Here is a 12,243-nt window from a genome sequence, read left to right on the forward strand (position 1 = left end):
CATATCACCTGCGAAGAGTGATAGTTTGACTTCTTTGCCGATTTGGATGCCTTTAATTTCTTTTTGTTGTCTTGATTGCCGAGGCTGGGACTCTAGTACTATGTTGAATAGCAGTGGTGACAGTGGACAGCCCTGCCGTGTTCCTGACCTTAGGGGAAAACTCTCAGTTTTTCCCCATTGAGGATGATATTCGCTGTGGAGTTTTCATAAATGGCTTTGATGATATTGAGGTATGTACCCTCTATCCCTACACTGTGAAAAGTTTTAATCAGGAAAGGATGCTGTACTTTTTCAAATGCTTTTTCAGCATCTATTTAGAGTATCATATGGTTCTTGTTCGTTCTTTTATTAATGTATCACATTGATTGATTTGTGGTTGTCAAACCACCCTTGCAGCCCAGGAACAAATTCAGTTTGGTCGTGGTGAATCATCCTTTTAATGGACTATTGGATTCTACTGGCTAGTATTTTGGTGAGAATTTTCACATCTGTGTTCATCAAGGATATTGGTCTGTTATTCTCCTTTTTGATGGGGTCCTTGTCTGGTTTTGGGATCAAGGTCATGCTGGCCTCACAAAGTAAGTTTGGACATTTTCCTTCCATTTTTATTTTTTGGAACAGTTTCAGGAGAATACGTATTAATTCTTCTTTAAATGTTTGGTAGTGGGCACCTGGGTGACTCAGTAGGTTAAGCCTCTGCCTTCAGCTCAGGTCATAATCTCAGGGTCCTGGGATCGAGCCCCACATGGGGCTCTCTGCTTAGCATAGAGCCTGTTCCCGCCACCACCACCTACTTGTGATCTCTCTGTAAAATAAATAAAATTTTAAAAAGAAGTGCTAAACCAGGCACTCACATTGTTTATAAAATATATATATAAATGTTTGTAGGATTCCCCTGGGAAGCTGTGTGGTCTTGGGCTCTTGTTTGTTGGGAGATTTTAGATGATTGCTTCAATCTCCTTATTAGTTATGGGGCTGTTCAGGTTTTCTGTTTCTTCCTGGTTCAGTTGTGGTAGTTTATACATCTCTAGGAATGCATCCATTTCTTCCAGATTGTCAAATTTGCTGGAGTATATATAGTTGTTCATAATATGTTCTTATAATTGTTTGTTATTTCTTTGGTGTTGGTTGTGATCTGTCCTGTTTCATTAATGATTTTATTAATTGGGGTCCTTTCTCTTTTTAATAAGTCTGGCCAGGGGTTTATCAGTCTTACTAATTCTCTCAAAGAACCAGCTCTTAGTTTTGTTGATCTGTTCTACTGTTCTTTTGGTTTCTGTTTCATCGATTTCTGCTCTGATCTTTATTCTCTTCTGCTGGCTTTAGGCTTTCTTTGCTGTTCTTTCTCCAGCTCCTTTAGGTGTAGGGTTAGGGTGTGTACTTGAGACCTTACTTTAGAAAGGCTTGTACTGCTATATACTTTCCTCTCAGGACTGCCATTGCTGTGTCCCAAAGATTTTGAACAGTTGTGTTTTTATTTTCCTTTGTTTCCATGAATTTGTAAAATTCTTCTTTCATTTCCGGGCTGATCCATTCATTCTTTAGTAGGATGCTCTTTTGCCTCCGTGTATTTGGGTTCTTTCCAACTTTCCTCTTGTGATTGAGTTCTAGCTTCAGAGCACTGTGGTCTGAAAATCTGCAGGGAATGATTCCAGTCTTTGGGTACCGGTTGAGACCTAATTTGTGACCCAGGATGTGATCTGTTCTAGAGAATGTTCCATGTGTACTAGAGAAGAATGTGTATGTATTCTGTTGCTTTGGGATGGAATGTTCTGAGTAGATTTGTGATGTCCATCTGGTCCAGTGTGGCATTTAAAGCCTTTATTTCCTTGTTGATATTTTGGTTAGATGATCTGTCCATTTCAGTGTTGGGGGCTGTTAATGTCCCCTGCTACTACTGTATTACTGTTGATGTGTTTCTTTGATTTTTTTTATTATTTGGTTTATAAAATTGGCTGCGCCCATGTTAGGGGCATAGATATTTACAAATGTTAGATGTTCTTGTTGGACAGACCCTTTAGTGTCCTTCCTCATCCCCTATTATAGTCTTTGGCTTAAAATCTATCTTATAAAAGGATGGCCACCCCAGCTTTCTTTTGATGTCCATTAGCATGGTAAATGGTTTTCCACTCCTTACTTTAAATCTGGAGGTGTCTTTGGGTCTAAAATGAGTCTCTTGCAGACAGCATATCAGTAGGACTTCTTCTTCTTATTTTTTAATCCATTCTGATACCCTGTGTTTTTGATTGGGGAATTTAGCCATTTACATTCAGGGTAAATGTTGAATGATATGAATTTAGTGCCATTGTATTGCCTCTAAGCTGACTGTTACTGTATATTGTTTCTGTTCCTTTCTGTTCTATGTTATTTTTAGGCTCTCTTTGCTTAGAGGGCCCCTTTCAATATTTCCTGTAGGGCTGATTTGGTGATCTCAAATTCTCCTCTCTCCCTGGTCTCTGACTGTGCTCTGTGCTCATGTGGTCTGTGACCGAGCAGGTCTATCTCTAGTGGACGGCCCTGTTTGGAGTCTCCAAACCCAGCAGACTCCTGCAGCACACTCCCATGCTGCTCCTCCCAGAGGAGGAAGTTCGGGGGGGGGGTGTCTCCCCAGATTTGCCACTTGTGGGGTACCAGCTCGAAAAGCAGTATCCCGACTGTGTCAGGGATCACGATTTAAGGTTACCCCGAGCTGACAGCCCACTCCTCAGCTCTGTCCCTTTAGCCACCTTCCCTGCTCTGATACCTGCGAGCTCTGCCACACTCAGGCACCCCCACTCTTTCTGTGACCCCAAGGGACCTGAGACCACATTGTCCCTGCAAGGGCTGTACCCCTGCTTAGCTTCTGGAGCGACGTCTCTCAGTGGAGCAGACTTCTAAAGTTCCACTTTTGTGCTCTGCTGCTCTCTCTTGCTGGGAGCCTGCCCCCGTCTGTCTCTCTTCCCATATGTCGCCTTGGATTCACTTCTCCGCACGTCCCACCTTCCAGAAAGTGGTCGCTTTTGTGTTCCTAGAATTGCTGCTCCTCTTCTCTTTGATCACAGTTGAGTCTGCAGGTGTTTGGGATGGTTTGATAACCGTTACTGGGTAGGCATTGGTCCCCACGGGCTGAGCACCCTCCATGCTGCCCAGCACTCTGCCTGACCTGTCAGCTTTTCCACGGAACTAACCTGATCTGCGTGAAGCCACTTTCTCTCCCAGCGTCTGTTCTAGCCGCTCTGTTCATTTGTTTTTTGCCCATGTGTTATTATAAGGAAAAAGAATCCAAGGATTTCAGTTGAGTGCATTAGATGTGTAGTGGATTTTAGCTGGAAAATTTGATTTGGGGGCTGTGAAAATATCGAGGGATCTGGTAACATCAATTTCCCACCTGAAGAACAAAGGGTTTCCGAGGCCTGGCCAAGAACACAAAACACTACCATCCAAGCTTGGCATAGTCCAGTCTCCACACAGAAACAGAATTGAAAGGAGGAGAGAAGAAAATTAAATAGATGTGTTAAGAATAGAGATACAAAGAAAAGAAAATCAGGAAGGTCTGGTCAAATTCCTGCTTTCACAGTTTTTTGGGTTTGGTGGCTTACAAAGAATTGCTGTTTTAGATGCGGCAGTTATTGGCATTTATTTATTTATTTATTTGAGAGAGACGGAGAAAGCACAGCAGGGGAGGGGCATGCAGAGGGAGAGGGAGAGTGAGAAGCAGGGTCCCTGCTAAGCAGGGAGCCTGATGTGGGGCTTGATCCCAGGACCCTGGACTGGGATCCTGATCTGAGCTATCCAGGCGCCCTGGTTCTTGACATTTAAAAGCAAAAATCACGCATCATTGAACTGTAGCAACATTCAAGTTGGACATGGAAATGTACATAAAAACTCCAAGGTAACTGACCTGATTCCTGTACGTTTATCTTCTGATCAGAATAACTACTGTAAACAGCATGTAAAACACTGTAATGATGCCACTCAGTGCCTTTAACCTACTTTATTCTTCATTTCTCCCTAGCTGGTATGTTGGAACATGGTAACTGGTTAGCATAAACATCGTTCAGTGTTTTAAAAAGATTTAGCAGTTTGGTAGCTAGGGCTTCGAGGGAGAACCGATAGTCTCAGAAGGACCCAGACAGCCGGAAGGAGGGCACATCATGAAATCAACATCGGGGACCAGAGCGGCAGACAGAAGCCCTTGGAGACTAATCAAGTGCTCGTCGATGGGCGCGCTGCGGAGACCCCACCCCACCCGCCCCTGTGACTGCCAGGTGAGCAGTTGGTACGATGCAGGGGCTCAGAATCTGAGGGCTAGGAACCGGCCCTGAATTCACCGGCTTTTTTGTTGTCACTGTCTAAAGTTCAAAGTGGAAGTGACAAATCAGTCACGGGCCCCGGAGGCCAGGCTGAGATTGAGGACGGGTGGGGAAGACCATCCATTTCCAGAGTCCAAAAGACGAAAAAGATGAACGACCCCACAGATGAGAACAGACAGCTGCTCATAAAACCCAGAGACACCCATTAACTCTGCTTCCACCAGACGCCAGGACCAGCGAGCTGGCGACCGTGACACCGCCCGCCTCCCTCTGCCTCGGGTCCCGGCCACGGTCATGGCTTCTAACTACGCCCGTGAAGGTGGAGCTGCTGGCCAGCAGGTCTGAGGAGTCTTACCCATCCTGCTGCTGTCCCGTTAATCACTCCATAATAAGACCAACGAAACAATCAACCAGAGACTACAGGCTCGATGAAAAATCACTCTCCTTTTGGAAATTATGACTGTTAGTCACAGCGCCAGCGGCATCCCATGATATAGAGAAGCTGAAATAACCTCCCGACAGGCGATTTCCAGCAGGCCCGGCTGGATCTGAGTAATGGCCTGTGCTTCCCTGCGCGACAGAGCACTGGGGCGGCTGGGACTCCTCCATGACGTGGGGAACAGCCCTGCTGCTGGCCCCGAGGCTGATGGAAAATGGTTTCTATAAAATGCTTGGAAATTTTCGTTTTTCATTGAACCCTAACGCTGACCTACAGTGTAGGGGGAGGTTCTGTCTGATGTTTCTGGAGAGGAAACGGGCTTGGGGTCTGCACATTTGCTTGCAGACAGGGCTGTGGTTTGCATTTTCAGCTCCCCTCTGAAGTTTACGTCAGGCTTGCAACGTCAGAGCCCCCCTTTCCCCCCAACAGTACCCTGGCAACGTCGACCCTCACAAGAAACAGGGGGTTGGAACAGAAGAGTTCTTACCCTTTACACTGCGCTGGGTGGGTCAGTGGTGGCGCTTCCCACACCCTCAGCAGAATGACGGGGCTGCTCAGCCCAGTCCCCAAGAGCATACACTTATGGGGCTCATGGGTGGGCAAGAAAACTTCCTGTATTCAAAGATACTGTGATCTGCTCATTGGTGCCGCCTTCTCAGGAGACTATGCACGAAAGCTCTAAGGGCATCAACAACCTAACCCAGAGATTCTGTTTTCAGGTGTTCCAAAGAAAACAACCAGGCCTCAACACCCAAAGAACAAATAATCCAGTCAAGAAATGGGCGGAGAACATGAACAGACATTTTGGCAAAGAAGACATCCAAATGGCCAACAGACACGTGAAAAAGTGCTCCACGTCACTCAGCATCAGGGAAATACAAATCAAAACCACAATGAGATCCCAGCTCACACCAGTCAGAATGGCCAAAATTAACAAGTCAGGAATGACAGACGCTGGCGAGGATGCGGAGAAAGGGGAACCCTCCTACACTGTTGGTGGGAATGCACGCTGGTGCAGCCACTCTGGAAACCAGTGTGGAGGTTCCTCAGAAAGTTGAAAATGGAGCTACCCTACGACCCAGCAATTGCATTACTGGGTGTTTACCCCGAAGATACAAATGTAGTGATCAGAAGGGGCACGTGCACCCCAATGTTTATAGCAGCAAGGTCCACAATAGCCAAACTATGGAAAGAACCTAGATGTCCATCAACAGATGAATGGATAAAGAAGATGTGGTTCAGGGGAGCCTGAGTGGCTCAGCGGGTTAAGCCTCTGCCTTTGGCTCAGCTCATGATCCCAGAGTCCTGGGATCAAGCCCTGCATCGGGCTCTCTGCTCAGTGGGGAGCCTGCTTCCTCCTCTCCCTCTGCCTGCCTGTCTGCCTACTTGTGATCTCTCTCTCTCTCTGTCAAATCAATAAATAAAAAACAAAACAAAACAAAAAAGATGTGGTTCATATACAGAATGGAATACTACGCAAAGTAAGTCAGAGAAAGAATTCTCACGTGATCTCCCTGATCTGAGGAATCTGAGCAACAAGGGAGAGGATCCCAGGGGCAGGGAGGGGCAAGGAAACAAGATGAAACCAGAGAAGGAGCCCAACCGTAAGAGACTCAATCTCAGGAAACACACAGGGTTGCTGGAGGGGGGCGGGTGTGAGGGATGGGGTGGCTGGTGAGGGACACTGGGGAGGGCACCTGCTATGGTGAGTGCTGTGAGCTGTGTAAGACTGATGGACCTGCACCCCTGGGAAATAATACATTATATGTTAATTATAAAATGGGCACATTTTATAGTATGTTTTAAAAAAACTGGGCAAATGTATGAAGATGGAAATGTATGTATCACCTGCATCACGACATGGCAATGTGTTTAAAAAAGGGTTGGTCAAATAAGTCTGTAGAACTCAATACTACAAAGGATTTTTGATTAGAATTAATAAATTCATAAGATTTTAGGATATGATGTAAAAAATAGATTGTATTTTTGTATACTGGCAACAAACAATTCAGAAATAAAATTTAAGAAACCTTTAGAGTAGCATCAAAAATAACAAAATCCTTAATTTTTTATTTATTTGAGAGAGAGAGAGCCCGATCAGGGGGAAGAGGAGGAAAGGGAGAAGCAGGCTTCCCACTGAGCAGGAAGCACCATGTGGGCTGAGATCATGACCTGAGACCAAGGCAGATGCTTAACTGGCTAAGCCACCCAGGCGCCCGTTTCTTTAAAAAAACAGACTTGTACAAATCATTATGAAGGTAAATGAGACTCAACAAAGTGGACAGATCATGTTCTCCATTCTCCCTAAATTCATCTGCAGATCAATACAGCGGGGTTTTATTAGATAGTGACAGGTGGGTGGAAACGTACTGATAGGCACAACACCTAGAACAGCCGAAACAGCTGCTAAGCCGAGTTACCGACTCACAGCACCAGCTCAACGTCCTGCAAACCCACGATTCAGCAAAGAACAACATTTTCAGTGAACGATACTAGCACAACGTGCAGGAAGAAAGGGGTTTTGATTCCTCCTTGTATCACACGCAGAAATTAATTTCAGATGGGTTAAAATCCAAATGAAAGCGCTAAAACATTAACACTATGGAGGAAAAGCCTTCTGTGGACTTTGAGCAGGCAAAGGTTTCTTGGTGAGGGCTCAGTGCTAACCATTAATCGCAAATGGATAAACCAGAAGAAAACAGGTAAACCGGAGGAAACAAAATATTCACGGGTATACGCATATCTCACAGAAGACTCCAAACCCTCTCTCCGTCCCATGCTCCCAAGGAAGAGACACTCATGATGTCTCTGGGACAGAGAAGCCAGGGTACCCTGGTCTCAGTTCCCGCTCCCCGGCCCCTTGCTCCCTTTGACCTGAAGAACCCCAGGAGTACCCCATGTACCTCACGCCACTGGACAGGAAGCACCCTGGTCGAAATGTCTCACCTGAGCGGCGGAGGAAGGTGTCCCAGCTGAAGGCAGCGTTTGGTACAGTCACGACTCCTGGGTCGAAGGAGAGAAAGAGCAGCCACGTTGATTAGATGCGACCCGCTACCTTGTGTCCACGTGCAAATAATGGTCTCCTAGGCGGTTCTTACGAGGAGCTCAAAGTTCCGAGTGCCTTGTGCACGCCTGTTCATTCCCCCCGCACGGGACGTTCAAAGGGAGCCCACGGGTCCGAAGCGAGGAAAGGCACCCCCCGACCCCCGGCCTCGCCGTCCATGGCTGGGTGGGCCAGCCGCGTCTCTAACTAAGGCAGCAGGCTTCTGCGTCACGGCCCCACGTACGAATTATGTCTCTGCTTAAAACTCCTAGTCTGGGCCCTCCCCGCATCACACGGGATGGCCTGCTAGCCTTGGCATCTCATCTCCTTGAACAGATTTAAGCTTAAAATTCTGAACCGAACATTTAAGATGTAGGGCACTCAGGCGACCCTTAACAGCTCACTGTGACAACGGGAAACATCTGAAGTTTCAGGATGTGTAAATTAAGCCATGGCACCCTCTCCGCAACTTACCTTCGAGATCGTCACCCACACCCAATGACGCCGATGACTCACTTTCATACTAGTTAGCGAGTGTGCACTGCACGCCCGCCCTGGGCACAGACCCTCGGTGGGTGCAGCCCACACACCCCTGGGATCCCTGAACGCCCCACTAGGCAGAGTCCCCCAGTGTATCGAGCTGGAAACTGAGGTCCACACAGGGTAAGTGGTGTTCACAATGACTCAGGGTGTAGGTCCTAGAGGCCATGGCCAAGCCTGTGCCTGCCTGGGGCGCCGATGTGGCCCTCGGCTAGGAGTCAGGCAGAGACAGCACCGCGCTCACACCTGGAGACTCCTTTTGTACACACATATGGAGTTAAGTGTTTCTGCTTCAGAACCACTGAACCACTGTGGTTCTGTGTCTCACAGAAACCCCCGAGCATGTCCCCCCGGCGATAAGGCGCGGAGCAGCCGAGGCGGGCCTCCGGCCTCCGCACCGGCACTGACCCAGTCTCGTGGCAGGTTCCGTGTCCCCGCTGCAGTGGCCTCTTCCCGGGACTCCTGTTGTTTCAACGGGAACACAGCGGTCCCCTCACTGCATTCACGTACTGCGGGCTTCCCCACGGGCTGTGGAGGCCCCTGTTGGGGAGGGACTGCTTGGGTGAGGGCAGGAAGGGGTGAGGTTGGCGCCGGAGGGCTCCGCTTCCCCCCTTTGTAAACACACTGCCGAGGGAGCACACTGCACTTCTACTGGTTGAAACTGGTAAGTGACCCGTATGACAAGTTGTCCTTTTACAGCGTCGCTGTAGCTGTCCTTGACCTTCACGTTAGGAGACGACAGGTCCCTCCGTCGCACTGATTAGGAGGCACATCTAAGGCCCCGTAGGATTTCACCACAAACAAGTCGAGCACAGCTCTAGAAGGACTCGTCTTTAAAAATACATAAATTTAAAAATTCTTACCTTGACTCTGGACGTAGATCTTCCCCCTGGCATGCGGCTTTTGAAAAGAAAGGAAAAAGGACAAGAAGTAAATTGGGTAGTCCGTTACAGCTGCGGTTTGGAAATAAAATGAAGGCTCTAAAATAAATCACCCAGGAACACGTCACGAAGGATCATCCGCGCAGCCGCTCCCACACTAGTTACTTTCTAAGAGCAAAAGCTCCTTCCGCTTTTAATGAGGGTTAGCCCATAGAAATGCATCTCCCAGGTAAGTGGCACATACACAGAGGTCCTTAGGTTAGGCATGATGCGTGCGGACGGCTGTACGGTTACCACGTTAGTAGAGAGTTAGGGAAGCTCAGACAGCGAACACGCCGATGGCAGAGCCCGTGGGGAGCCTGTCCGTCGCGTGCAGAAGCCAGGGGAGACGTGTGGGAACCCTGGTTTGAGGACACAGATCCTTGAATGGAAACCATCCGCCCGGCCCCCGCCTGCGGGGAGGGAGTTAGGAGGGGCAGGAGGCCGAGGGAGGAGAGGGAAGGGGCTGGAAGTGAGTACTGGGCCGTGGTCGGGGCAGTGGACTGCGGCTCCCTGCACAGACGCGCGTCTCCGCTCCGCTCTGGTCCTTCGTGCCCCGTCCTGCATCTGGGGCCCCTCACGCCTGGAACAGCCGCCCTCTTGCACCACGCAGCGCAGACGCACCCCCTTTTAAGATGCCCTTAAGACAGAAAGCCTTCAAACATTTAAACTCTCCTCCCTACTTGCGTGAAAAAAAGGTTAATTTTAATGGAAAATATGGCTAATAGTCACAATTTGAAATTAAAAATTGAAGTCCAGAGCCTAACGTCCCATTTTGTGTAGTTCCAATCTCACTAGAAAGCTGGAGACTTTTACTGGTGTGCAGAGGAGGACGGGGTGCTGCTGCTTCGACCGGCCCCCGGAGAGGGTGCTCACACACCGGAAACACCCAGCAGCCTGGTACTTAAACTTGAAAGTGAACACCGGCGTTTGACAAAAACAGATTCAATGTAATTCTATAGAGATTTGATTAATTAAGGGAGGGCGGAATAGGGGTTCGGCCTCGCCTCTGTTTCCATCAGAAATAAGCTCTGTCTGCAGTCAGAACTGCATAGGCCCACAGTGCTCCCTTCAGGAACATTCCTTCTGAAACAAACACAAATTAATGAAACTGGGTCTTATATCCATAAGCAGAATGAATGGACTCTCTGTGGAAATTTCTGGATTTATCAGCTGGTCTTTACATATCTTAGAGCATTATTTTCCTTAAATCTACTCAATCCGTGATAAAATAAGTATCAAGTCCTCTACGGACGTTTAAAACATGTTATGAATGATATTTTAAGATCTCATCCTAGTAAGTCAAGAAAATAGAGTTACAATGTAAAAAATCTGGACCTGGTTTATTTTTAATCTTTACAATAAAACAAAACTGGCAAAAGCCAGCTGGCTTATATTGATTTTGAAAAGCATTCTCTATATTAAAATGCTCTAAATACAAATTAGCTTTCTTTTCTCAATATTTATTGTTGTTTCTCTTGCCTTGAAATAATGTAAGAGTCAAAACCCTTGTATATCAGTTCTCTTGCAAGATCAGCTCATCGATGCAGAAAGTGAAAAAGAGGGTCTGTGTGCACGTGTGTATGTGTGTGTGTGTGCGCGTGTGTTGTGCGTGTGCAGGGGTGGGGGCAGAGGCTGCTCCACTGTGTGCGTGAGAAACCGTTACCTAATCTGGCCCGTTACTAGATACAAAAAGCCAGGGTCCTGTTGGAGAGATACTTACAAATACACGTGACCTTCTAACAGACCCCAACGCTAATACATGCCGTTTTATAACGGAATAACAGATAGAAACATCACACAGATCCATTTTTAACATCTGTATGACCTTCGGAAACGAAGCTCTCTGTAAGTAGAAACCACAGCCAGTGTTGTTTTGAAATATACATACAATCGCAGGACCTACGGGTGACAAAGGTACTAATTTTTATTTTGAAATTGTAATGCAGTATCTGAGGATGGCTTTGTTAAAAAGTACTTTGAAAAGGGCTACAAATTGCTTTCGAACAATCAAGGTTCGTAAGTGGAAGGCTTTCAAAACCTACCTATGCCAAAAAACCGCACAGGAGTTGGGGCCTTTAGGGGGTGTGGTTCTCTTCCTTCTCCTCCCACTGTTCCCTTAGAAATTGGTTTGTAAGCAAGGAAAGAAAAGAGAAAAGGAAAAACACATGGATGGGACAGGGAGCATCTCCAGGACTGGATCAGGACCAGGGCCCTGGGCTCCAAAGCTGGCGGCAACGCCACAACTAGGAATGCCGACAGGAACACTAGAGGGAAGATTTCTTTTTTTTAGAAACAGTTAAACCTATGGAGTAAATAACTGGGGATTATTGATGTTATTCAAAAGCATCCCCCCGCCCCCCCCAGCTGCCCCAGCCGTTCTGTGCCTTGGTGATTTGATGAAATCGAAGCAATTCTGCTCACTCCAGACATCTGCACGCCCAGGTCACGATCGTGTGAACGCGGGTCGGGGGCTGCGCTCTGGAACTGACGAGCTTCCCACTCTTTGAGTTACATTAAAACTTCTCAAGTCCCAGAGATCTCATTTGGGGAAGAAAAATGCAAAGAACATTTCCAGTTCCATCAAGAAATCTCGGAGGAAAGCCAATCTTAGTAGAAGTTATTCAAAATGACTAGCTTCCCCGGGTACGATGGGCCCCGGAGCTGCCCCTGCGGCGTCTGCGAGGAGGGTCGCAGACAAGGAGGGCTCCGAAGGCCGAAGCCCTGAGAGACGGAGGGTGGGCGCCAGAACCAAAGCTGTGGTCTGTGCTCCCACTGCTGCAGTGCGGTTCCCAGGGCTAGGCGGGTACAGAGCCACGGGCCATGCAGGAGGAGGAGTCAGGCGTTCACAGGACACACGGGCAGCGCACAGAGTTCAGCGATTAGTCGGCGCGGGGCTCGTTGCGGGGGGCTGGCGCTCACACCTGTGTGGGCTTTGGGTGCTCACCTGGGCCGCCAACGGCGCATGCGACAGCCTGTGAACTCTGTCTTGCTTTCTGCATTTTAATT

At 47.8% G+C, this 12,243-nt stretch overlaps 1 protein-coding gene across 4 annotated transcripts in view; it reads right to left on the reverse strand.

Moving 5' to 3' along the window:
• Nucleotides 1-12,243, reverse strand: part of GLT1D1 (glycosyltransferase 1 domain containing 1) — a 91,132-nt gene that overhangs the window by 46,064 nt on the left and 32,825 nt on the right. For 3 of the 4 annotated variants that reach the window (XM_059408188.1, XM_059408189.1, XM_059408186.1), the window contains exons 5-6: nt 9,178-9,214; nt 7,678-7,734 (exon numbers count right to left, since the gene is read on the reverse strand). The exons of the other annotated variant lie outside the window; for it this stretch is intronic. In XM_059408188.1, coding sequence (XP_059264171.1) covers nt 7,678-7,734; nt 9,178-9,214 — 94 coding nt within the window. The remainder of the gene's footprint in view (nt 1-7,677; nt 7,735-9,177; nt 9,215-12,243) is intronic. 4 annotated transcript variants of the gene reach the window in all.

This window comes from Mustela nigripes, chromosome 8 (assembly GCF_022355385.1).
Source record: "Mustela nigripes isolate SB6536 chromosome 8, MUSNIG.SB6536, whole genome shotgun sequence".
Classification (NCBI taxonomy): domain Eukaryota; kingdom Metazoa; phylum Chordata; class Mammalia; order Carnivora; family Mustelidae; genus Mustela; species Mustela nigripes.